Source organism: Nycticebus coucang, chromosome 6 (genome assembly GCF_027406575.1).
Source record: "Nycticebus coucang isolate mNycCou1 chromosome 6, mNycCou1.pri, whole genome shotgun sequence".
Lineage (NCBI taxonomy): Eukaryota > Metazoa > Chordata > Mammalia > Primates > Lorisidae > Nycticebus > Nycticebus coucang.
In genome coordinates, this window is record NC_069785.1 from 119,000,134 (window position 1) to 119,027,886 (window position 27,753).

The window sequence follows — 27,753 nt, forward strand, 5'->3', positions numbered from 1 at the left end:
CTCTTCTCTTCTGACTTCCTTTGTTGTCCTGGGAAGTCAGCTCTTAGTCTAACTGCCTCTTGTGAAGGCAATCTGTGTTTCTTCTCTAGACGTTTTTAACATCTTCTCATCGTCTTTGGTGTTGCACTTTTATCAGTAAATACACAGGAGTGAATTGTTTTTCACATACCTTGGTTGGGATTACTGGATTTCTAAATGCCATCCTTCACAGGACTGTTAACAAGGACTACCTGAGTTAACAGGTATAAAGCATACAGAACAGAACCTGTACAAAGTAAGTGCCCAGCAAACATTACCCGTTATTGATTCCATGTACTGGTGGCTGTGCCAGTCACTACTTCATTGCTTCACAGCTCTGACCCACCTTCCTGGGTTGTGTGATGTGAGAGCTACTCTGTGTCCCTTAGCTTTCTCTTTGATTTTTTTTCCATTTCTCTTTCTCCCTCTGCTGCATATTGGACAATTTCTTTTACCTCCTCCTCCAATTACAAAGTGGAAAAATTTACAAACTGGACTTCACCAACACAATTCTCCTTTGGCATCTGCCTCTGTGTCAGGTTCTACCAATAAGAGATTCTGGAGGAACATGCATGGTAGAAGGAGAAGGAAGAGACTTACTCCTTTCCCCCCCGAGATACGGTTGTGAGCTTTCCCATGGTTACGATTCAAAGCAAGGGAAGCTATAATTTAAATTTCTTTCTTCCATTTTTTTTTTTTTTTGAGACAGAGTGTCACTCAGTTGCCCTGGGTAGAGTGCCATGGTGTCATAGCTCACAGCAACCTCCAACTCCTTGTCTCAAGGGATTCTCTTAACTCAGCATCCCAAGTAGCTGGGGCTACAGGTGCCCACCACAATATCCTACTGTTTTTTTCTATTTTTAGTAGAGATGGGGTCTCACTCTTGCTCAGGCTGGTCTTAAACTCCTGAGTTCAGGCAATCCATCTTCCCCAGCCTCCCAGAGTGGATTGTACAGGTGTGAGCCACAGCACTGGCGTAATTTAAATTTCTAAATACCTTGGATCGAGCAATAAAACAGGTACCATTATCCTCATTTTAGATACCAAATGTTAAGCTTAAGAGTCTCAAAAGTTGGTTTTTCTAACTTCCTGTTTTATACCTTGTTGGAGGCAAAACCAGGATAACAATTTGTGTCTCTTGCCTTTCTACCTGCTTTCTGCTGTGCTCCGTTCCTGGGGCAGTCAAGGAAGCAGGATCTGTCTACTACAGCAGCCGTGCTTCTGGGTCATCTCACAAAGACATCTTGCTTTGATTATATATCCTTCAAGTCTGCAAACTGACTTTTTAAGATCCAACAGTTGTGCAGTAATCCGAGATAATGTTCCTGCTTCATCTAACTTCTTGTGATGAGCAGTTGTAATCCCATGCAGATTTCCTTTACTCCCCTCACCCCATCCCAGTGGGCAAGTTCAGGTGCAGAAGCTACAGTTGGAATGGCCAGAATGGAGCCATGTGCAGTGACTGAGCAAAAGAAGAAACCAGTTTGCAAAGAAGTGAAAAGAGATAGGAAAAGAAAGTTAAATAAAGTGTCTAATGATTTTTTGGTTCATGATACCTAGTTAGAAACTTTGAAATTTGTTTCCATTATATTCTCCTGTTAATAATTACTTTTTTATGGGCTCATTGGGTAGGGTGCCGGCCTCATATACTGAGGGTGGCCGGTTCAAACCCGGCCCTGGCCAAACTGCAATAAAAAAATATCTGGGCGTTGTGGCGGGTGCCTGTAGTCCCAGCTACTCAGGAGGCTGAGGCAAGAGAATCCTCTAGGTTGCTATGAGCTGTGTGATGCCACGGCACTCTACCAGAGTGATAAAGTGAGACTCTGTCTGTACAAAAAATAATAATAATAATAAAATAAAATAATAATAATTACCTTTTTACTTGAGATTCTTTGAGTGAGTTTCTATGCCTTGTAACCCAAAGGGCCCTTGCTGCATCATTATCATTATCCATGGAATACTGAGCACTCACTGCAACTGCATTTGAAGAAATAGGACAACAGTCAATTAATCAACCTATGTTTTAAACACCTAGCAGGTGGACCAAACTGTGATGGAGAGTAGGGGATATAAAAAGAACTTGTCTATTGTTCTTAATCTCAGGGAGATGGTGATTTCATTTATTATATATGCAAAATTTAGTTTGGGAAGAAAAATAGAGCACCAGGAACAATTTATGACACCACAAAATCAAGTGCTTGGCTGGGTGGAACAAATTGTGAGGGCAATATGAGTTAAGAAAAGGGGATTTAAGAATTCATAAAGGCAGTAAAGGCTTAAAGTTATTTTCAAAGAACTGTCAGGATTTCTGCTAACTAAAAGGAGTAGGCAGAGTACAAGTGTCCAGAGCTCGAACAGAGGGTTCAGGATTGTTGGCAGGACTAGACTTTCCAGAAAGCCTCACCCAGGCTTTTTAAATTACTCTTTCCAGACTTTGTCTGAGATTTATGCTTTAGCCAACATTCCTTAGCTCTGAACACATTTCCCAACCTCATCTTTTCCCTCTTTTCTTTCTTTCTTCTTTTTTTTTTTTTCCTTTCATGTGCTTAAATGTAGACCATTCTTTGTAACTTTTTCCTGGCAGAATCCTGGCAAGAATGAGGATGATGGTGCTGTAGGGAGAAGGCTCATCTCTCTGAGCTTAGCGGTTCTTCTGTGAGTTAAATGATTTTCCCAGTGATTCCTCCTGTCTACAGTTCCTGGCATCTGACCTTCACCCCTTGGCTGAGCATTGCATACAGCTCATGGCAACTCCCTCTACCACTCCCCCTTTCTCCTAGGCTCCCTTCCCCAGGAATTTCATCACATCCTAGAACAGCCAGAACATTTGTGGTCTATTTCTCTCAGTTAGTGTTTAACCAGACATCTGTTTTAAGGCATGGGCTGAACCGATGGAAGGAAGATTGATAGCCTGAAACTCAGAAAGACAATTTCTACAGGGTAACTCCTTATTTTCTAAAGGAGAGGGAAAGAGGACAGGAGGCCAGTGGCACAGAACGAAGACACAATGGGATCTGGCTTCACCTCCAAGGACACTTATCTAAGCCATTTTAATCCTAGAGATTACCTAGAAAAATATTACAACTTTGGGTCCAGACATTCTGCAGAAAGCCAAATTCTCAGGCATCTTCTGAAAAATCTTTTCAAGATCTTCTGCCTAGGTAAGTGTCTGTTAGTGTGTCTGCCCTCCAAATATACGTCATTTAGAGGGAGTCTCAGGGCATCACTGTGTAGTCATGGTTACCTGACAGTTCTTTTGGCATCACCCACTTATTTAACTGGGATAAATACTAATGTTGCTACAGGTATTTTATAGTTTACAAAATGCTTTTATACATGTAGCCATTATCTCAGTTAGTTGTGTAAAAGGGAAACCAGAGGACCTACCATGCTATCCTTAAGTCTCCATTAATTTGCTAGGTGATGGGAGTGAGCCTTTTAAGCTCAATGGACCACTTAGATGGAGATTCTAATACTGTGTCCTATTTAGAGCCTAACTCAAGGGACCATTGTGAATATGCATGAGATAAAGACCTCCCAATATATGAAGAATTGGGTGCTTTTTGGAGAAAGACATTCTATACACTTTTTAAAAAATTAACTTCCACCAAAAGTATTCCTTAATTGATTTTACATTCTCTGTGTAACAGCCTTTCTGGATCACTGGTCTGTTCCCCAGATGCACATCTTTTTTTCCCTTCTCCCAGACCTGAAAATAGCCCAACAGCCATGCCTCCACCCTGAATTAGGGAATGCAAAAGGAAAAGATTTTTTTTCTCTTTGACTTTTCATTTTTATCCATGTTTAAGATTTTTTAAACTGAGGGGCTTTATTTAATTTGAGTGAGCCATTTTTTGATGTTCATATTTTCTTTGGTACACACTTCTGTGATGTAAATTACAGAATTTTCTATAAAGATGCTAAAAAAAAAAAAAAGAATTTGAGGGGAGAGTTGTAAGTAGAGTGGTGGCCTGTCTTTGGGGGTCTCTAGCACAATCCCAGGGAAGAAAATGTAAATTGAGCTCTGATGCTGTTGCTAAGGTGCCTGGTGCCTTGCTCATCCCCTCCTCCTCCCCAGATGGTGTGAAGGGAGACCTCCTGATTGACATCGGCTCGGGCCCCACCATCTATCAGCTCCTCTCTGCTTGTGAATCCTTCAAGGAGATCATCGTCACTGACTACACGGACCAGAATCTGCAGGAGCTGCAGAAGTGGCTGAAGAAGGAGCCAGAGGCTTTCGACTGGTCCCCAGTGGTGACCTACGTGTGTGATCTTGAAGGGAACAGGTAGAGTTCTTGGCTTGCTGAGGGTACCTGAGTGATAGGTTTTTTTCTTTTTTCTGAATGCTAAAAATTATTCTTACATTCCAAGCTGAAAAAAGCAAGAGAAACAGAAAGAGACCAAAGAGACATCCCCATGGAGACAGCTAAAGGAAAGGGGGGGATGAGAGATGTGGGTGTGTGCGCGTGCGCGCATGTGTGCCCCAGAACAGCAGCAGACACAGTGAGAGAGCTGGACAGGTGGGTATTTGAGCCAAGAGGAATGGATGAAAAACTTTCCAGGCCTGTGGGAGCAAGGTAATGTGCTGGTCGGCACCATGGGACCTAGTTTGAGGAACCTCTAGGGAGAGGCTAACTCAGCTCCTCATCAGCAGCCTTTGGGTGTCAGGGCTCCCTTTGCCCAGGGCTGTTCTGACACCACCCATCCCAGCCCACAGGACTTGGCTGTGACTGTGGCTAATGCTGAAACCACCAGATATGACAAAAAACTGACCAGGTTTTTTTTTTAGCTGAAGTAAACAACATAAAGGAATTATTTGAGAAAAATTTGTTAATCACCATCCATCAGATTCCAGCTTCACATAGTCAGTACTAGAAGTCAAAGTCATACTACAAGCAAATGAATCTTGTTTAAAAGATTGATTTCTCGGGCGGCGCCTGTGGCTCTTCATACAGGAAATTGGTAATAACTGACTAAGCAGGGGTGGCCAGGTCTGCGATTCACTTGTCTGTGGTCCTGAGGCCTCCATCTCTTGCTGACTGTGTTACAGGGTCTGTTGTCCCACCCACTGACCGTTAACTCCTACAGCAGCATTTCTTTGCTGCTGTGAGATTCCACTGAGATTCCAAAGACTCCTTTGCAACCTGCATAAAAAGATGAGTGTTTTCCTTATGGGATCCTGCTGGCTCCGTCTGCTTCTTATTTATTTAGCTTTTGGGGACAGGGTCTTGCTTTGTCACTAAAGCTGGAGTGCAGTGGCACAATCATAGCTCACTGCAGCCACAAACTCCTGGGCTCAAGAGATTCTCCCACCTCAGTCTTCCAAGGCGCTGGTAGTGCAGGTGTGTGCTATGGCACGTGGCTAACTTATTCTATTGTTTAGGTTTTTTGTAGAGTCAGAGTTTCACTGTGTTGCCCAGGCTGATTATGAACTCCTGAGCTCAAGTGATCCTCCTGTTTCAGCCTCCCAAAATAGTGGGATTATAGGAGTAAGCCACTCTACCTAGCCTGTCTGCTGCTTCTTACAATGTATATGCTGTTATACTTTTTTTTTTTATGGTCTTGTGCTGTTGTTGGGTTTTTGTTTACTAGGTTGTTTTTTCTTTACTTTTTCCCTGTCTTTCCCCCTTTAGAACAAGCTGGTCAATTTCTCTTTAAAAAAAAGCATTGAATCCTCAAGTGGGGTTTCTTTGAGCTTACAGATCAATTTAGCAGAAGGGACATGTGAAATCTACAGTTCATGAACATGATTTATCTCTTCATTTATTTAGGACTACTTTAATTTCTCTAACCAATCTTCTGCAGTACTCATATTTTGCATGTGTTTTGTTAAATTTTTTTCCTAAGTGTTTTATGTTTTTAATGCCGTTGTTAATTGCATTTTTTAAATTTCATTTTTATTTCATTTTATTCATCTCATTTGGTAGTATATAAAAATACAATTGATTTACATATATTGGCCTTGTGTCCTGTGACTCTGCTGACTAATTAATTTTAGTAATGTTATTTGTAGATTCTATAGGGTTTTCCGTGAACATTACTATATCATCTGCCAATAAAAATAGATTTTTGGCCAGGTGCAGTGGCTCATGACAGGAATGTTAGCAGTCTGAAAGGTTGAGGCCTGCTTGAGATCAGCAGTTTGAGACCAGCTTGAGCAAAAGTGAGACCCCATTTCTAATAAAAATAGAAAAAAATGCAAATGTGGTAGATGCCTATAGTTCCAGCTACTCAGGAGGCTGAGGCACGAAGATCTCTTGAGACCAGGAGTTTGAGAATTGTTATGTCTTCTTGATGAATTGAATCTTTCCCTTTATCTCTGGTTGTACACCCTCCCTAGAAGACTACTTTTTCTGATGTTCATATAGCCACATCAGCCTTCCCATGCTTGGTGTTTGCGTAGTGTCATAGGCAACCTCTAAGAGGGCCCAGTAATCTTTGTCTTAGCTGGTGTAATGCCCCACCCAGGACGTCCATTGGATTTAGGTACTCAATTCTGACAGATCTAGTAGAATGCATCATAGAAATGGTACATCGATTCTGAGATTAAGTTTAAAAAGACTACAGTACCACTACACACTTATTAGAATGGCTGAAATCCAGAACAATGGCAACACCAAATGCTGGTGAGGATGTGGAGCAACAGGAACTCTCATTTATTGCTGCTGGGAAGACAGTTTGACTATTCTTTAAAAAACTCAACATACTCTTACCATTCAATCCAGCAATTGCACTCCTTGGTATTTACCCCCAAACACTGAAAATGTGTGTAGACCTGAAAAGCTGTACACAGATGATTGTAACAGCTTTCTTCATAATTGCCCCCAATTGGAAGCATCCAAGATGTCTTTCAGTAGGTGAATGAACAAATGAACTGTGGTACATCCAGACAATGGACTATTATTCAGTGCTTAAAAAAAGAAAAAAAGAGCTCCCAAGCCGTGAAAAGATATCAAAGAAATAAATTCATATATTAAGTGAAGTAAGCCAACCTGAACAGTCTCCATACTCTATAATTGCTACAATATAATATTCTGGAAAAGGCAAAACTGTGGAGGTGGTAAAAAGATCAGTGGTTGCCAGGGGTTGGGAGAAGGAAGGAATACATAAAAAGAGTACAGAAAATTTTTAGGACAGTGGGATTATTCTGTATGATACTATTACAGTAGACACATGTCAGTATGCATTTGTGGAAACCCATATAATGTACAATACTCAGAGTGAATTTTAATGTAAACTATGGATGTTGGGTGATAATAATATGCCAACAGAGGCCTTCTGCTCAGTTTTGCAGTGAACCTAATACTGTACTGCTAGAAAAAATAAAATAGATTAAAAAAACAACTATAGTTTTTTATTGGATATTCTCGTTATCTCACTCACTTGTCCTGGGAAGTGAGCTTCAAAGCAAACTTCTCCCTAGTTGAGCTTTCAGATGAGTCTGAATACTTTACTAATATTCTGTATGCCACTTCGTGAGAGACTTGCACCAGAAGCACTCAGCTAATCTGTACCCAGATTGCTGATTCACAGAAACTGTACGATAAATGTTTGCAATTTGAAGTTGCTAAATTTGGGGGATAATTTATTCTGCAGCAATAGATAACTAATATATATTATTCATGTGTATATCTTTTCCTACTCTTTTATTTTCATATTGTTTGTATTTTTATACTTTTTTGGGCAAATAGTTAACAGTAGGGATTGCTTTTTAATCCAGACTGACAATTTCTGCTCTTTAACTGTATAGTTTAGTCCATTTACATCTAGTGTAATTACTGATATTATATGGTTGAGTTTAAATCTACCATCTTAGCCTATGTTTCCTATTTTTCCTATCTGATTGTTGTTCATCTGTGTCTTCCTTCCTTGTTTCCTCTTGGGGAATGATTTTTAGTATTCTACTTAGTATAAGTGAACATATATATATTTTTTTTTTGTAGAGACAGAGTCTCACTTTATGGCCCTCGGTAGAGTGCCGTGGCCTCACACAGCTCACAGCAACCTCCAACTCTTGGGCTTAAGCGATTCTCTTGCCTCAGCCTCCTGAGTAGCTGGGACTACAGGTGCCCGCCACAACGCCTGGCTATTTTTTGGTTGCAGTTTGGCCGGGGCCGGGTTTGAACCCGCCACCCTCGGTATATGGGGCTGGTGCCTTACCGACTGAGCCACAGGCTCTGCCCAAGTGAACATATTTTTAATATTTCTTTTTATCTTTTCTATTAACCTCTTCCATGTTTTGCATGAGTTTGTGTGGTTTTCTAGAAACTACAATAAGCATCCTTAATTTATTTATTACCTTATGAACAATTTTAGATATTACAACAGTGTGATTTCCTTAATGCATTCTTCTGCCCCTTATGTTCTTATTGTCATATATTTTATGCTTATGTATAAACAATACATTATTATTTTGCTTTAAACAGTCAGTATGGTTATTTATTTATTTTTATTGTTTTATTTTTAATTATGATAAAAATAATGAAACTTACCATCTTAACTATTTTTAAGTGTATAGTTCAGAAACATTAAGTATATCCACATAAGTCAGTAGTGTTTTAAACAATATATATTCAACAAGGGGAATTAGGGACTGAATATTTGTGTCCTCCCCCCAAATTTGTATGCTGAAATTCTAACCCCAAGTGAGATGGTATGAGGAGGTGGAGGGTTTGGGAGCTAATTAGGTCATAAGGGTAAAGCCTCATGGATGAGACTAGGGCTCTTATAAAAGGGGCCCCAGAAAGATCTCTAGCTCTCCTTTTACCAGGTGAAGATACAATATAAGATCAGCTGTCTGCAGCACAGAAGGCTGTCCTCACCAGAACCTAACAATGCCAGCACCCTGGTTTTAGACTTCCAGCATTCAAAATTGTGAAAAACAACTATGTCTGTTTTTTTTTTTTTTTTTTTTTAATTTGGCCGGGGCTGGGTTTGAACCCGCCACCTCCGGCATATGGGACCGGCGCCCTACCCGCTGAGCCACAAGCGCCGCCCATATGTCTGTTTTTTTAAGCCAGCCAGCATTCTATTATAGAAGCCCAAACTGGCGAGTATTATTTATATATATGTGTGTATTTGTGTGTGTGTGTGTGTGTGTATAGTACACAGGGAGACCATAAAGTTCATGTGCAATTTAAATAGTATGTGATTTAAAACTGCAGATGAGGGCGGCACCTGTGGCTCAAATGAGTAGGGCTCCGGCCCCATATGCCGGAGGTGGCGGGTTCAAACCCAGCCCCGGCCAAAAACTGCAAAAAAAACAAACAAACAAAAAAAAACTGCAGATGAACTTTATGGACACTGTGTGTGTGTGTGTGTGTGTGTATGATCTTTTTTATTTATCCACATATCTTTCTTACGTTCTTCATTCCTTTCTGCAGAATTAAACTTGTGTACTTCACCCAAAGAACATCTTTTAATATTACTTAGAATGCAGGTCTGCTGGAGACAAATTCTCTTAACTTACCAAGTCTGATAAGAATTAGTATATTTTTTTCTTCCTGATAATTTGCGGAATTTAACAATTTTTGATACCCCAAGTCCCTTTGGCATCTCTTGTCCCTGTATTTATTATAAAAATATAAAATTATCGAATTCAAACATTATAATTGACAATATTATTTTTTTTTTTTTTGTAGAGACAGAGTCTCACTTTATGGCCCTCGGTAGAGTGCCATGGCATCACACAGCTCACAGCAACCTCCAACTCCTGGGCTTAAGCGATTCTCTTGCCTCAGCCTCCCGAGTAGCTGGGACTACAGGCGCCCGCCACAACGCCCAGCTATTTTTTTGGTTGCAGTTCGGCCGGGGCCGGGTTTGAACCCGCCACCCTCGGTATATGGGGCCGGCGCCTTACCGACTGAGCCACAGGCGCCGCCCGACAATATTATTTTTATATTTTCTTTCAAGATCACTTTGGATATTTGCTTTTGTTTTGTAATCATATTTATAATTACATGGATATATTTTTTGCCCATTTTATACAGCCTTTCTAGTTATTGAGTTTTTAATTTCCATTCAACTCTTAATCAACTGAATAGGTCTTCAAATCATTTTTTTCAATAAGAACACATACTGGGTGGCACCTGTGGCTCAAAGGAGTAGGGCACCGGCCCGATATACAGGAAGTGGAAGGTTCAAACCCAGCCCAGCCAAAAATGGTCAAAAAAAACACATACGACATATTTTCTAAGTCCATGCATACTGAGAATTATTTTTGTTGTCCTTACACATTAACAATATTATAAAATTGTTTAATGTTGCTTAAATATTGCTCCTTTCTTTCTTGGCCTTTAGAAAGAAGTTGAGAGAGGCTATTTTCCTATGCCATTTTAGCCTTTAAACCCCTTACTTAGAATTTTATGCTGGCTATTGCCTCCAAAGTAAAGCTATATTCTTAGAAATAAAAATAATTTGGTATTTCTTTTGTCTATTGACTATGTCATTCCACAGAATGGAATTGATATTAACAAGAAAACAAACTGTAGCTATGATGATGTGGATAATATCCAAAATCATTAAATAAATTTTCCAGGATTTGTAGAATTTTAGGGAAAGCTTATTAAAAAAAAAGCTCTCTCCTCATCCATCGTTAGACATTATACCTTTCCGAAATCAAAGTCATATGTCAAGAAGGCCTTCAAAACTTGGTTCTCAATTTCTCTAGCCATTGGAAGGCCTTTCTGTCTCATTCAAAAATAAACCCTTAAAATCAAGCAGGGTACTGAAAGCATTACTTATCTCATGCCCCAATTGTCAGCTTGGAACAATTGGCTCTTGAGACTCTGTCCCTTTTCAATTGCTCGGTTAGAAAAAGGAACTTTTTGGCAGTAAATTTCTGCATTCTTACTCTTATCCTTGTGTTAAATCCTGTGGCTTTAGCTATTTTAAGAACGATAGTGATTCCATTCAACGTATGTCTTTCTTGCATCTTCAAGGGCCTCTATCAACCTACACCCTATTTTCTCCAAGATGATTTCTTCTTTATCTGAAGCTCTTTCTTGCGCTGATGGCTGCCAAAGATATTGCGAGCTCTCTTCTGTTCCTCTGCCTTTACAGCGTGACTCAGACATTTAAATATCACTCATTTTTAGAACTATCCAAAAAGTTGTAAGGCATCAGTGCCACATTCTTGCCCCACACTGTTCATTTATTAAGTCCGAAAATCAAATGTGAAGACAGAACTACTCAAGCTTATAACACGAACAGAGGAAAATGAACTTTTTTTTTTCCTTAAGAAATTGTAGAAACAACTTCAATTAACTTTCAGCCCCCAGAACTTGGAACATAGGGCTTTAGACTTGTGGCTCCCAGACTAGCAGCTTGGACATCATGAGAGACCCTTCAGAAATGCAGATTCTCAGGCCTCATCAGCTGCCTGCAGAATCAGACTCTGTACTCTGACAAGATCTCTTAGTCTTTGAGTGCACATTTCTGTTGGAGAAGCAACTGCCTCTCTCTTTGAATACATGTTCTCACTGCATTATCTCTCTGGGAAAATTAACAGGGAAGAGTTAGAGACCTTCAACTAACCATTGCCTTCAAACTGTAAATGTTTCTACTCAATATCTCAAAGCACCTCAAACTCAATGTGTCCAAAAGAGAATTATATCTCCTCCAAATCTGCTTTATTTCTGGAATTCTTAGCTCCTTGAATGTCACCATAATAAAATTAATTGGACAAGCCACAAGCCTGGAAGTCAATCTTGCCATCTCCCCGTCTCATTCCAGGTCTAATCTAGCACCGAGTTCTGCCCATTTTACTTCCTGCATTCCTCTCCAACCAGTATTTTAGTTCCAGTGTTTAATAATCACTTGGGCCAAACTACCCTCCTCTCTCTCCTAACTGTCCCTTGCCTGGTTCTTTTCCATTCTGCCACCCAAGTGATCATCTTAAAATGTAAATCTGATCATGTCACTCCCTTCCTTAATATCCCTTAATGACTCCTCATGGCTTTCAAAGTACAAAGCAAAATTCCTAACATGGTCCACAGCACCCTGCCTAGTCTGGCACCTGCTGGCCTGTTGGCAGCCATGTTGGCGTTCTCCTTCCATGTTTCCTCCCACCATAAGTCCTTTGCACATGCTATTTCCTGGTACTGGAATATTTCCCTCCCTGATCTCTTTGGCTTAGTTAACTACTGCGTATTTATTCTCTATATCTCTGCTTACCTGACTCTTCTTTGGAGGAGCTTTCCCTGATACTCTAGACCAAGTGAAACTCCCAATGTGCCTCCATTAGTGCTGTGTTCTTTTCCATTTTTTTGAGTGATCATTGGGTTCTGTCTGCCTCTGCAAGACTATAATCTCCGTGAAGGTAGGATCTGTTCCACATTCGTTCATCACATGTCCCCAGTGTCCAGCATACTTCCTGTTACATAGTAGAGGTTCAAAACATATTCATTAAATAAATGAACACACGCAATTTGCTTTTCCTTTCCTTTTTCTTTTTTCTTTTTCTTTTTTTTCTTCTTTCTTAAGACAGAGTCTCATTTTGTCATGCTGAGTAGAGTACCATGGGGGTCATAGCTTATAACAACCTCAAACTCTTGGGCTTGCGCAATCCTCTTGTCTCAGCCTCCCAAGTAGCTGGGACTACAGGTACGTGCCACCATGCCCAGCTAGTTTTTTCTATTTTTAGTAGAGATGGGTGGTCTCGCTTTTGCTCAGGCTGATCTTGAACTCTAGTGCTCAAGAACTCATGAGCTCAAGCAATCCACTGGCCTTGGCCTCCCAGAGGGCTAGGATTATTAGGCATGAGCCACCAGCTAGGCCTGCATTTTGCTTTTCCGACTCTTCCTCCTAGGAGGTCTTTCACCGGATTGAGGTATGGTCCAAACCAAAGTTTTACCAATGATTATTCCTTGCTCTTAACAATGCTTACGATGACATCCAAGCGTATTTAGCCTTCATTTCCTTGACATGTTTTAGTGGTTCTCTCTCAGGAGGGCTTGCCTGGGAATGGAGCTTGGGGGTGGTAAGTGTAACTGAAAAAAGTTTATCCAGGTGCTTCTGGGCTACCACCTGTCTTGCAGAGACAGGGCAGGGGGAGCCTCCTCTAAACCCCAAGATCATTCAATCCCATTGCCATTCATACCTGGCAAACAGGATTGTGTTCTCACAAAGCGCTCTTCCCAGGAGTCCTCTCACCCTTTCATCATTCCCATTGCTCCCCACTTCCCTCAGGCTTTTATAGATAGCATATTTACAGAGCAATTTGCTACCTTTTTTGCATATTGATTCATTTGAAAGGGCAAATCTTTAGAACTAGAGAAACGGCCACACTGTTAGCTTTCTGTAACACAGCATAGCACTTTTCCTTGATTACCTACCCCTTGAGCTAAATGTGAGGCTGAGTGGTAATTGCCTGAGTCCCCTGTGAGTCCCGCTTCCCTGGGTGTCCTTACAGGCCCCGAGGAGCCCTGAGGAATGGTCTTTACAGAGCTGCTTTGGCAACTGAGTTCCCCAATGTTTGCCGTGTGTCCAAGCAGAAGAGGTATCGAGGACAATGGGTGTTTCTAACAAATTTCCCTCTCAAATTGTCACATTCTCTGTGAGCTTTTGAGACTTCACAGTTTGGGATCGATTTCTATCATCATCTGACTGGCAAGTACTAGTTCTGTGTCTTTAAAATAGCTTCATACAGAATAGGGAACAGAGGTCCATTTTGCTTCTGACACATCATATACACATTTCCAAACTGTTCTCCATATAGAGGATCATTTTTAAACACATCCCAGAGAACATTACATTGTTACGACTTGGACTTTTTGTGTGTGATTAAATGATCTATAAATGCAGGGAGGTTATTTAAATTTTTTGTTCTAGGTTAATTTACCTTTTCAAATCCAAGTTTCTCATAGACTTCCACAGTGATCAATTGTTATTTTTATTTTTAAAATGCTCTATTAAACTATTCTAGTTGTATCAGGGCTGGGTGGCAGCTTTGTAAGTAGTCGCCCTGCCTTTAGTACAACTAACTGTCCCAGTTTGCCCAGGACTGCAAAGGGCACCCAGGATATGGGGTTTGCAGTGTTAAACCGAGAAAAGTCCAAGACAAATCAGGGCAAAGCAGTCACACGACTTCTATTTCCATCCTTGATAAGAGAGCAAATAGCCCCAATCAAGGACAATTTTTTCTTTCTTTTTTTTTGAGATAGAGTCTCACTATGTCGCCCTCGGTGGAGTGCCATGGTGTCACAGCTCACAGCAACCTCAAACTCTTGGGCTTAAGCGATTCTCTTGCCTCAGCCTCCTGAGTAGCTGGAACTACAGGTGCCTGCCACAACACCTGGCTATTTTTTGTTGCAGTTGTCATTGTTTAGCTGGCCCAGGCTAGGTTCGAACCCACCAGCCTTGGTGTATGTGGCTGGCGCCATAACCACTGTGCCACGGATGCCAAGCCTCAAGGACAATTTTTAAAGATCTTTTTCTGAGCCAAGGTTTCACTCCATTGCCTGGGCTAGAGTGCAGCAGCAGCATCATAGCTCCACTACAACCTTAAACTCCGGGGCTCAAGTGATCCTCCCACCTCAGCCTCCTGAGCAACTGGCACTGTAGGCATGTAACAGCATGCCTGCCAAATCTATTTTTTGTAGAGACAGGGTCTTGTTATGTTGATCAAACTTCAGGTATTGAGCAATTTTCCTGCCTCAGCCTCCCAAAGTGCTAGGAATACAGGCATGAGCCACCGCCACCAGGCCTAGCTCAAGGACTATTTTTATTCTTTCTCTAACAGTTAAGTGGTTGGTAGGAATTCCCTGAAACCAACACCTTGCTAAGTGTGTCTTTCTCTTTCTTTTTTACTATAATAGCTTAATGAGATATAACTCACATCCCAACATAATTAATGCTATTTAAAAAAGGAGATCTAACTCACATACCATACAATTAACGCACACATTCACCATTTGCAATTCAATGGCTTTTAGTTGCTCACAGACTTCTACAAGGTTCATTGCCATTTTAGAATATTTTCGGAATTCTCCCAAGAAACCCTGCGACCATAGTGTCCCTCTCATCCCCCAGCCCCCAAATCCCTCAGCTCCTGGCATCCACGGGTCTGCTTTTAGTCTCTGTAGCTTGGCCTTTTTCAGCTATTTCATGTGAATGGAATCGTCCAATATTCCATTGTGGCCTTGTGGTTCTGGCTTTTTTCATTTAGCGTAATGTCTTTGTGGTTTACCCATGCTGAGGCATGTGTTAGAACTTCATCTCTTTCTGTTACTGAATAATATTCCATTATATACCTTCATATACCATCTTTTATTTATCTATTCATAAATTGATGAACATTTGGATTGTTTCTGTCTTTTGGCTCTTTATGAACATTCATATACAGGTTTTTGTGTGGAGATTTTTTTACTTCTCTTGAGTATATACTTAGGTGAAATTCTTGAGTTATGTGGTAACTCTATGCTTAACCTTTTGAGGAACTGCCAGAGTGTTTTCCAAAGTAGCTGAATTGTTTTCCATTCTCACCAGCAGGGTATGGAGGCTCTGACTTCTACACATTTTTGCCAACACTTGTTATTATCTGTCTTTTTTATTTCAGCCATCCTGGTGATGTGAAGTGGTATCTCCTGGTTTGATTTACATTTCTCTGATGCCTAATGATGTGGAACATCTATTCATAGGTTTATTGCTGAGCTTTTTAACAGAAAATTATAGGAAACAAATGGGATGTTTGCAAATAACTGATTAAATGCACTAGATTTAAAATTTTAACTATTTAAATTAGGTGCCTGCAGCTAATTTCTACTATCTCATGTCATTCTACCTGGAGGTAAGTCTGCAAGGTTTTTTCCTGTTGTTGTTGTGGTTGTTTTTAAGACAGAATCTCACTCTGTTGCCCTGGATATGGGTAGAGTGCCATTGAGTCATCACAGCTCACAGCAACCTCAAACTCTTGGGTTGAGCTATCCTCTTGCCTCAGTCTCCCGAGCACCTCAGACTAAAGGTGCCCACCATGACACCCGGCTATTTTTTCTAGTTTTAGTAGAGATGGAGTCTTACTATGGCTCAGGCTGGTCTTAAACTCCTGAGCTCAAACAATCCACCCACCTCAGCCTCCCAGAATGGATGTCATTCATTGAATGAATTGAATTCATTTCATTCATTCCCTACTAGGATTATACGCGTGAGCCACTGCACCTGGCCAATATATAAGTTTTATTTAAACCACTGGCTTTTCTTTTCCTGGACCAGAAATGGTCTCAGTGTAAGTCTCTCTCTCATCCAGTGCTGAGCCATCCTCCACCATCTCCATCAAGCTTGTTGCCTGGGTGGTCATCTCCTCCTAGAGTCTGCATCAAACAATAGCCTGTGTGTTTCTGCTTGCCAGAGCCTTGCTGATTAGTTTCCTCAAAGGCTGCGGCACCCAGTCCTGGCTCCTGTCATTAGGGCTGTGTGGCCCCGGCCTTTGACACATCCAAGGTTTCTTCCGGTTCTCTCACCTTTCTGATTTAGTCCTGCTGTTTCTCCTTAGTCCCCTCTCTGGTTTCCCCTGTGTACTCTAGTCTTTAATTGTGATCATCTGTTAGTTTGTTCCTTCCTTCCACCCCTAACAAATTCCAATAGGATCTAAGCCACTCAATCCCGGAGCCTGCCTGGCCTTCTCTTCTGCTCTCATTAACCGATTTTCACTCAAGAGATGCCATTGATTTGGCAGAAAAGGACAGGATTCGTGGCGAGGTTACCAAGAGAATAATCTGTCAGAAAACATTCTTGATCAGCAATACTTTTTAGAACCTGTAAGTGGGAGTCTATAGTTTTCTCCTGTACAGAAGGGCCCTGCCCAAGCTGTGGGTAGTGAGCAACAGTTTCTAAAAGGTCTTTGGAGAGCTCCTCCCTCTTGTGACCAGCAACTACGAATGGAACCTTTCCTCGTGTTAACCTCGTTATCACTCGCTGTCAAGGCCCAACAGCTACTACTTACCGTCTGAGAGAGATGAGGACAATAATAACAATAACAAATAAATCATAATAAATGGTAGAAGCAGGCGATCAGGTTATTATTATCATTTCTGTGTTATGATTTGCTTTACAAAGACCTTTAACCCAGCATAAATGGTCACATTTACATGCCACGAAGTTCCCTCGTTTCTTCTTTCTCTGAGTCCTGAACAGAGGCGGCCCAAACGGTCACATCTGGGTCACTGTTGCTATTCCACGCCTGACCCGAGGGATCTGGGGTCCCCACGCCGAGGGCAGCAAACGTGTTTTTGTTTTGTGTTTTTCAGAGTCCAGGGGGCCGAGAAAGAGGAGAAGTTGCGGCGCACCGTGACGCAGGTGCTCAAGTGCGATGTGACGCAGAGCCAGCCGCTGGGCAGCGCGCCCCCGCGGGCGGCCGACTGCCTGCTCAGCACGCTGTGCCTGGACGCGGCCTGCGCGGACCTGCCCGCCTACCGCGCCGCGCTGCGCAACCTCAGCAGCCTGCTCAAGCCCGGCGGCTTCCTGGTGGTGGCGGACGCGCTGCAGAGCAGCTACTACACCATCGGCCAGCAGCGCTTCTCCAGCCTGCCCCTGGGCCGCGAGGCGGTGGAGGCCGCGGTCAGCGAGGCCGGCTTCTCCATCGAGCAGTTCCAGGTGGTGGCTCAGAGCTACTCTTCCGCCACAGCCGACAACGAAGGACTTTTCTTCTTGGTGGGGCGGAAGCTGAGCAGATCTGTGTGACGCCTGTGATCTCCATTAAAGCCATTCCTCGGGCCTGCCCGGCGTGCCTCTGTCCTGGGTTTCGCTGCCCCTGGTGATTGTGCTGAGGCCAGGCTAGGTGGCTGGGGCCGGGTGGGTCAGGCAGTCTGGGAACAGCTGGTTGGCCTCCTAGTCCGTGCGCCACCCATGTGCTAGGGGACAGTGGATGAGGAACTGGTGTGCTCAGGCCTCCCTGCCTGTGTTCCCAGAAGACCCCCCTTCCCTAAACATCCAGTTGCGGGGGCTCAGCCCACACCTGGCTGCAGAGAGGTGTCTGCAGTTACTCCCGGTCCCTTGCCTAGGGGACTCTGTCCCCTCTTCTCTTGAGAACTAGCTTCTCCTGTTCCTCAGCTCCTGCCTTCTCCATGGAGAACATGCCCCGCCCTAGCCTTCGTTGCTGATCCGGCTTCAGGAACATGGCCTTTCTCTGCTGGGTACCACTCTGGACTCAGGGGTTAGAAAACAGCTGTCCAGGATTTCTCTTCATTCCAGCAATGCACTTTTTTTTTTTTTTTAAGCTTTAAGGATCATTTCATTTTCAAATTCTGACTCTGCCACGTATTAGCTATTTCTTCTTAAGCAAGTTATATAGCTGTGCTGTGCCTCAGTTTCCTCATCTGTAAAATGAGATTAAAATCGAACTTCTTATCAAGAGAATTAGAATGATTTGCTCCATGTATAGGACCTAGAATCTTGCTTGGTACTTGATAAGCATCCAGAAACTGTTAGCTATAATCTTTATTATCATACTCATCACCTTTGATATGGGTTGCCAAAGCAGCTGAGAAAAGATGTCTCTGTCTCCAAGTGGGAGGGAGGATTGTTGTTCTGGGCCATGGACATCAGGCTCTTTGGTGGCATTGCTGTCGACAGGGGCTGTGATATAACTTGGTTTCTATACCACATGTCACCAGTTCCTTTCTGATTTAAGAAACATTCAGCAGAGGGCGGCGCCTGTGGCTCAGTGAGTAGGGCGCGGCCCCATATGCCGAGGGTGGCGGGTTCAAACCCAGCCCTGGCCAAACTGCAACAGAAAAATAGCCGGGCGTTGTGGCGGGCGCCTGTAGTCCCAGCTGCTCAGGAGGCTGAGGCAAGAGAATCGCGTAAGCCCAAGTGTTAGAGGTTGCTGTGAGCCGTGTGATGCCACGGCACTCTACCCGAGGGCGGTACAGTGAGACTCTGTCTCTACAAAAAAAAAAAAAAAAAAGAAAGAAACATTCAGCAAACATATATTTAGCACCCTCCACGTGTCTTTCATGAGGCATGGAGAACAAATGAAACCCCAGGGTCTGCTGGTCAAGAGCCCTCATCTTTGTAGTCACAGTAACAGCCCAAATGCGCCTGGGGACTTCCAAAGGCTCTTGCAGTCCCCCAGAACCCCCTTGTCTGTTTGGCCTCTCCTGCTCCAGTTGTGATGCTGGTGGTCCACGTGCCCAACCTGAGGATGCGGGAGAGGGAACAATAGGGCCTATTTTGAGAAAGATGCTGCCTGTGCCCAGAGCTCTGCTTTGGATACCTCCCAGCCATGCTGGTTCCCTCCCTGAGAGGTAAGGAATGCTTTCTGTCCACACCAGCAATTGGCATACTTTTCCTACCAAGGGCCAGATAGTAAACTTTTTGGCTTTGTGGTCAACAGTCTTGATCACAACTAGTCAACTCTGCAGTTGTAGCAAAAGCAGCCACAGACACTATAAAAACAAACACATGTTGTAATCCAGTAAGACCTTATTTACAAAAACAGGTGGGTGAGTAGATGTGGCCAAGGGCTTGCAGACCCCTGATCTAGACCCTGTAGCAGATTTGTTCATACCTGAAGTTTGACAGATGATCCCGAACTTAGACATGACTGATGTTTTTCAACTTTACAATAGGGTGAAAATGATATATATGCAGTCGAAACTATCCTTTGGATTTTGATCTTTTGTTTACACAAGTGCTCTGAGCACTTTCAAGTTCGGCCAGCTTAAGCTATGATGTTGAGTATATTACATGCATTACATTTATTTTAGACTTTTAATATTTTCAACATATGATGGGTTTATTTGGATGTGACCTCATTCTAAGTCAAGGACCATCTGTTTTCTCGTGGGCGGACTGGTTAGTTTCTAACACTCAGTTGACATTGAAGGTTCTCACACCCAGAAAGGAGCTGGCTGGATGCAAAATAGGCAGAATATTGTTTCCTCCCTGGGGCATTCACTCTTATCACTCCCTTCCCTGCTGCATCCCCCAGTCAAAACTCCACCTTCTCTTGGGTTAAGAGTTGTCTCCAGTAAAGGAAGGAAACAAAACAAAAGAAAACAAAACAAAAAACTGTCTTCATCCCCCAGTTGGAGGCCCTCAACATACACAAACAGAATATCAAAACAAAGGGGAGGGGCAGCAGATGAAATGTCATCTACGCTAATAATTTTCACACTGCAGGTTGCCATTCATTATTTACTTGTAAAATCAATATGGCACTCACAATAAACATTTTTTAAAATAATAGAGAATAACTAGAAAACAAAAATCCCAGAGACCAGCACTTTAGGAGGTCTAATTTTGTGAAGTTTTGTTTCAACTTTACGAACATCTATATAGCTGTCCATCTGCACACACTGTAATGTTTATTACTAGACTATGATGTAACATTTATTTATCCCTGTAGGTCGTGATTTGTAAAAAGTTTGAAAGCCACTGGACTGTCTGGGCCTTTGGAAGTCCTCTCTGATAGCCAAAATTAATCTTTCAGAGATGAATGGCTAGCCTTGTGCCTGAAGAACTCCCAGTCATCAGGGGAAACTGACATGCAAACAGTTAAAACACAGTGAGATGAGGGCTCTGAGATGAGCCGCCCAGGGGTTAGGGGGGAGGATGGCAAGAACAGTGGCATTTGCTCTGGGTCTTCCAGGCAGAATAGGGGTGTGTTTGGCAACTGAGAAGAAAAGGGCAATCTGGAGAGTAGCGATACGCAGAGACGAGGAATGACGACTCCTCTCTCTAGCAGAGGCCTCTGCAGGTGTGTTCTCTGAGTGAGGCCAGGACCTAAGCAAACACTTGGCTTCTGGCTTTGTGTTTGCTTTTCCTGAAATCAAACAGACCAACCGAGTCATGAGCAAACAAGGACTGGGGTCACTCTGGTCCTTACTTGTAAATCTCTCTCACTGCTGACCCAGCTCAGGGGTTATTTTGGGTCCACTTTCTGGGGAAATGTTCAATAGTCTCGCTCAAGCAAACTTTTATGATGCAGAAAGCTGCCCGTCTCTGTGTAATGTCCTGGGGGAAAAGGAAGTGATTCAAAAGGCTGTTAACCCATTTGAACCCGTCCTGCTTCCCGGCTTCATAATCCCCATCAGCTGGCTGTCAAGAGTAATCAAAGGAGACATCCGTGATGTGACATACTCGGCTGAGCTTTGGTTTTTATTTATTTTTTTGAGACAGTCTCACTTTGTCGCCCTCCATAGAGTGCATGGTGTCACAGCTCACAGTGACCTCAAACTCTTGGGCTCAAGTGATCCTCTTGCCTCAGCCTCCCCAGTAGCTGGGACTACAGCTGCCCGCCACGACACCCGGCTATTTTTTAAAGACAGGGTCTCCCTCTTTCCCAGGCTGGTCTCCAACTCCTGAGCTCAGGCAATCCACCTGCCTCAGCCTCCCAAAGTGTTGGATTACAGGTGTGAGCCACCATGCTCAGTACTTTGGCTGAGCTTTAAGAGCTGTAACTGCACCCTCTAACCTTAGCCTCAGCCTGCTGGGGAAAGTGAGATGATGAATAAATCTTACGCAGGATAGGAGCAGGCAGAGCATGTCCAAGGCTGAGGGACAGAAACCATCTGAATCTTAGCTCGATCACTTGATTGCCACGAGAGCACCATTCTACCTTTCTGGTGTTCAGGTCCAAAGTGGAAAACAGAGGTAATAATCATCTCTCAGGAGTTTATTGATATCAAATAAGATACTTGTGAAGGCATTTTGTAACCCATTAAGTGATAGATATTAGATCACTTTGGTATTATTAACTCCTTCCAGGACAGCCATTAAACCACATGTTGTCACATCCATGAAGATTTCCTTAATGATCAGTTATAACCTTATCAAAGTCAGCAGGACAGGCACCTGGAATCCAGGCTCTTGTTGTAGTTGTTCATTCATTCAACAGATATTTATCATCCCTGTTACATACTAGGCAGTGGGCCCAGGAGCTGAGGATTCCATGTGGAGGATGACACAGCCTAGCTGGGAGAATGGGGACTGAAGAGCCCATTCTTGGCAAAGGAAAGCAAAAAAGAAAAAGGAAAACTAAAAAGTAAGCTGAGGGAATCGGAACAAAGAAAAGTCAGCTAGTTTACATTTAAGCTTCTTGCCTTTTCTGAAATTCTAGCCTGTTGGGGATACAATTTACAAAAACCCTGCTGAGTCTATGAGCACTCTGAGGAGAGTAAATGCCATAGAAAAATCTATGACAAGTCCTAGAAAAAGACACATCTTCTAGGGCATTTCCTGCCCATTAAACAGGCAAAGCAGGTACCCATTGTGGAGATTTGTATTTGCCTGGGGCAGAGACCAAGGGAGTAGCCCAAGCTCTGAGATACGGGTAGAAGAGCTTGTATCCCTTATCGCAGAGGAAAATCCCCTGTGGTGGTGATGGGAGGAAAATGCCTCCCTCTCACCCATCCCTCAGAGGAGATTAACACTGATGGCGTTTTACTCCACAGAGAACTAGTGGAGCTTAACACCTCCCTAGAAATCTGTGTGTGTGACCTCGAGCAGGAGGCTCTCCCCATACAAGGCTCAGCTTTCAGATTACTGAAGGCCACCCTTAAGGTTAATTATAACAATAGAAGCTAATAGGATCAATCCAAGAAACTGCTGAAGTCTTTGTTCCCTCCCTCATCTTACCCTCCAGGCAAATAGACTCCAATAAAAGCAGAGTGGAGGCTGGGCTTGGTGGCTCACACCTGTAGCCCCAGCCCTGTGGGAGGCCCAGGCAGGTGGATTGCCTGAGTTCAGAGGTTCAAGACCCATATGAGCAGCAGTGAGCCAGAGTAAGACCCCCGTCTCTACTAACATCAAAAACAGCCAGACGTCATGGTGGGCCTCTGTAATCCCAGCTACTGGAGAGGCAAGGGGACAGAACATCGCCAGAGGAAGAACATTTTAGAAAAAGGAGAAAGAAAATGAACAACAAAAAAAGAGCACTTCAAACAAAGAAGAATGAACAAGCAAGCTGAAATTAAAAAGCAGAGTGGAGCAAACACTCTGGGCCATTGCTGAGCTCCTGCTTTTAATCTACTCCGTGTCTTGCGTCTTTCTTTACCGTCGCTCCTAACTTTATATTTCTTCAGTTGATCGCTGCCAGTTTCCACAGGTCTCAGCGGTCGCTGCTCCCAGGGTGGGACCTGACACAGCCTCTTGCCTAGTGGGACTTAGTCCCTGCCAGAGAGACCATAAAGCAATGCTTGAGCAGAACTGCTAGATTCTTTGGTGTTCAAGTCAGCCAGTCAGGACCTTTTGCCTTTCCTGACCAAACCCCCCAAAATGAGACAACGTTCAAAACAATTATGAGCTGGGATGAGATGTTTAAGGAAGATTATTGCAATGAAAACATCATCATAAGTGGAGCCACTGAACCTCCTGTTCCATATGTAAATAGTGATTTACACTTTCCCAGTCTGTCCTTGCCATTCAGTTTCACACTGAATAGAGATGCTGTCCTTGGCCCTCGATGGCCAGCAGGGGGCGCATGTGGCTTTTGTTGAAGCCGTCTATTCCTGAATTTGCCCAATTATACATGAAGGAATTTAAATTCAGTCAAACCTTCCAAAACAAGAAGCCTCTCCACAGTACTTCCTCTTGTAAATTTTACTTATGAAGCTGCTAGGGAAAGGGAAAGGAGAATTCAGCGTATTTTTCTTTAACAACAACAACAAAAATATATAAATATTTCTATAGATATATATTAAGATTATCTCTTGGGGTCTATACACAAAATGCAAATTTTAATAAACTGTACGGAGGTTCTTGGCCAGATTAGCATAAGAAATGTTAAATATTAGATTATGCAGTTAGCTCACTATCGCCTTCTATTTCCTGTTTATTCAAAAGGGGGAAAGAAGGTTTTGTGTTTTTTCAAACCCCCGTTTTTTAATATTTAAAACATGAAGAAGTCTTTCTGTGGCTATAGTAGCTGGCCAAACTACTATGCTAAAGTCTTTAATTTTTACTTTCATAATGTCTGATGAATTCAAGAGAAGGGCTGGGGTTGAATTTCAAACTCCGAACACATAATTATGAGTTAATATTGCCTTGGCTCTGACTTCAGTGTTGAAAACCAGGAAACAATTTCTTTCCTGGTAAGTTATTGTTTCTCTTCCTTTGAGAGAAAAATTTTTAAATGCTTAAACAGAAGAAGAGTTAAAGGACTGGAAGTAGCAGTTCGGTTGCTCTTTAGCAAGATCAGAAATAGAAAGAGCTGCTCTCTTTGAAACCTTCCACCAGTGACTGGCAGTCTCTTTAACAGCACAGGTGGAAGCACTCCATATTCAACATGAAGCTAAAGAGGTTCCTATGAGGAGGAGGGTAAGCTGTCAGCTTACTGCCCTTTTACTTCTCAAGAGTCAATTTCTGGCACCTTCTCACCACCCTCTAATATTTGTTAAATTCAATAGAAAGCCCGGTTGTCTAGCATGACCCTTGCTACTGCAGAATTTATAATCCTGCTGGTGAATTGAGATTTACAAATTTAAAAATCAAAGCCCCCTATCTTATAGGTGAAGAAATCGAGACTGTGATAGGAACAAGGAATTCTAGCTTTCTTTGCCCGGTCTTTACTATAAAATGAGAAGCCGAAATAGGTTTAATATCTATGAGGTCCAATGTTTAATGATTTATAAATTAGAGAAAATATTCGCTAGAATAGGATTTTAACACAAGTCTGACCTGCTTAATCCCATCCTTTAAGATGCAAGTGAACTTGCCTCAAGTTCTCATCATTCATATAACCCACAATTCTCCTCTTTCAGTGAATTGGGGGCAAGGGACAGTGGCTGGCATTTCTCCTGGTGTCCCCTGGGTTTGAACTCCCACCTGCCTTGTGTTCTAGTGTGTGTGGATTATCTCACTTCAAGCACCAGCTGATCCTTGGTCATGACCACAAGACCTCTAACCAGGCCTGCTCCCTTCACTTTCTGGCCATAAAATATACCAGCAATAGACTTTATTGAAGTGGAAGCAGCTCATGCTTAGGACCATAGCAATTTAAAATACTTGGCATCCTTGTTCTTAATCTCCCAGGCAACTTCCACGTGATTTACCTTCAATGAACCCTCATCATGCTGTTTTTCCCTCTCCCCTCTGCCTTCCCCTGTTTGGCCCTCAGCCTCTTCCTCCTTGTCTTGCCTAATCCCCTTCCAAATTCCTATGCTCATCTCTTCACTGCACTTACTTCTTCAAGTTTAGGTCACACCCCTGGGACCTCACTTCCCTCAAGCCTCCAAGGTGTCTTCCTTAAAAGAAACTTTGGTGTCCATATTTACAATTAGAAAATTCACCGCCTTTACCTAACCAGAGGCTCTGCCTCTGAGCTTCCTAGCACCCAAAGCAAAGAGAAGAATATCAGTGACAAGGTTCACTGTGGTCATAAATGTAAAACGAACAAGTTATTGTTTAGCATAAGCACAACTTTTTCCTGAAAACTCTCCCTTAGTCCATGATAATGGGGGCGTAGTGCAGGGACCACCCTCACCTGCCTGCTGTGGTATTCCTGACTTAGCTCAATGAGTGATTATGTCTTGACTTTTTTCAAGTTTAAATCCTTCAGAAGAGCCTTATGTATCCTGTATATAAAAAGCATTTACTGGGGAAAAAGTGGCAAGATGGCGGCCAAGTACCAGCTTCCCTGCATCTGGGCATGGTGAGTCTTGGGAGATAAGACTCCAGGCATCTCTGGCTGGTGGGATCTGCCTATAATCATCCCTTTGAGGATACAGGGAGTTAGCAAGAGACTTCTGGACCCCAAGAGGAGGACAAAAACAGTAGAAAACTGGAAAGTGGTCAGGTGTGTTCAATCGGTCTAATCCCACCAGCAGCTTTAAGTACAGAAGCAGAGAGACTGCAAACCAGAAAGGCCTTCCCTGTGAACTGTTTTGGTGTTTTTGGACTTGGCACTCAGTTGAACTGCTGCACTCCTGCTCAAGTTGAGAGCTTGAGCAGGAGTGTGGAGAACTTTGGGCATTGTCTAGGGTCCCAGACTGAGCTGCTGAGCCAGACGGAGCTAATGGTGTTTGGCTGTGAGCTGCAGGGAGCCATTGTGAGAGAACTGCCCTGGCAAGCTCCGGCCTCAGGGTTGCAGAGCAAGGATCAGGCTAGAACTAGTAACCTAGTGACTGAGCAGCCTAAAGGCGAGGACTGAGCCGCCTTACAGCCTTAACCCTCAGGGGCAGAGTGAGACCAGTTTTGGCACACTGGGTAAGTGGATAGCCACTTCAGCAGTGATCCCAGTGACAAGCATGTTCCTGGGAAAGCTTCTGCTTAGCAAGTTTAGAAGTTTAAAGTGGGGTGGCACCTGTGGCTTAGTCGGTAAGGTGCTGGCCCCATATATCAAGGGTGGCGGGTTCAAACCCGGCCCCGGCTGAACTGCAACCAAAAAATAGCCAGGCGTTGTGGCAGGCGCCTGTAGTCCCAGCTACTCGGGAGGCTGAGGCAAGAGAATCGCTTAAGCCCAGGAGTTGGAGGTTGCTGTGAGCTGTATGATGCCATGGCACTCTACCAAGGGCCATAAAGTGAAACTCTGTCTCCACAAAAAAAAAAAAAAAAAAAAAAAAGATGTTTAAAGTGCCTTTTAAGAGGGCTGAAGAGAGATTTAGGGTGTCTACCCTGTGGGGTTTGAGAAATCAGCGGAGGCCTCCAGTCGTATCAGCATTGTGATTAACATCTCATACCCCAGAAGACCACCTGTTGCCCAGACAATATTCAACAAGACATATATACTGCTTTGTTTTGGGTTGTTTTTTTTTTGATGTTGTTGTTGTTTTGTTTTTTAATTTCAACCTTTTCCGTACAGATTTTTTTCTTTTCTTTTTTCTTTCTTTTATTTCTCCATTTTTCTAGTTTAAATACAATTTCCCATTGCTGCTTTTTTTTAATAACTAGAACTTCATTTTTGTTAGTGTTTCTACCCTTATTATTTGTTTTTTCACCCAATTTTATCCCGTAAAGTTTTCCTGTTTGCTTGTTTTGGTTTAATTTGTAGCATTTTTGTCTTTCCTTTCTACTTGGTGGAGGTGGGGTACTGTGTCTGATCAGATTAGCAAAGAGCTGCTGACCTCAAGGGAACCACCCAACCGGGCACCCCCAGAGGTGGGTTTTTTTTTTAAGGTTGTGTTAAAGTACCCTACTGTACACCTATATTGCTCTGTCTCCCTCTTTCTGTGCCTCTCTTCTTTTTGTCAATATTTCCTTTTACCCACCCCCTCTCCTTTCTCTATTTTCTTTTCATGCTTTCTCTCTTTCTTTTATCCCTTCTTGCTCTTCAACCTTCTCATCCTTCTAGTCCTGTACCAAAAGGACTCATCGAAATCTTAGTCCACAGGCAAGGGAACTTAAAGAGCAAGAGGAAGTGAAAAGAAAATTAGGGCAAGGAAACAGATAAAAGAAATCACTCATGAGGAAGAATCAGCAGATAACTCCAGGCAACATGAAGAACCAGTCCAGAACAACCCCGCCAAGGGACCATGAGGTAGCTACTGCAGATGATTCCACCTATAAAGAAATGTTAGGGGGTGGCGCCTGTGGCTCAGTGAGTAGGGCGCCAGCCCCATATGCCGAGGGTGGCGGGTTCAAACCCAGCTCCGGCCAAACTGCAACCAAAAAATAGCCGGGCATTGTGGCAGGCGCCTGTAGTCCCAGCTGCTCGGGAGGCTGAGGCAAGAGAATCGCGTAAGCCCAAGGGTTAAGAGGTTGCTGTGAGCTGTGTGACGCCACGGCACTCTACCCGAGGGCGGTACAGTGAGACTCTGTCTCTACAAAAAAAAAAAAAAAAAAAAAAAAAAGAAATGTTAG

The 27,753-nt window shown here is 43.0% G+C and overlaps 1 protein-coding gene across 1 annotated transcript; it reads left to right on the top strand.

Moving 5' to 3' along the window:
* The first annotated feature begins 2,721 nt into the window (after window positions 1–2,721).
* Window positions 2,722–17,731, top strand: NNMT (nicotinamide N-methyltransferase). Its single transcript, XM_053594545.1, has 3 exons — window positions 2,722–3,179; window positions 4,097–4,304; window positions 17,262–17,731. Exons 1-3 carry the CDS (start codon window positions 3,026–3,028, stop codon window positions 17,692–17,694), a joined length of 795 nt encoding a protein of 264 aa, XP_053450520.1. The 5' UTR covers window positions 2,722–3,025; the 3' UTR covers window positions 17,695–17,731.
* Window positions 17,732–27,753: the final 10,022 nt, after the last annotated feature.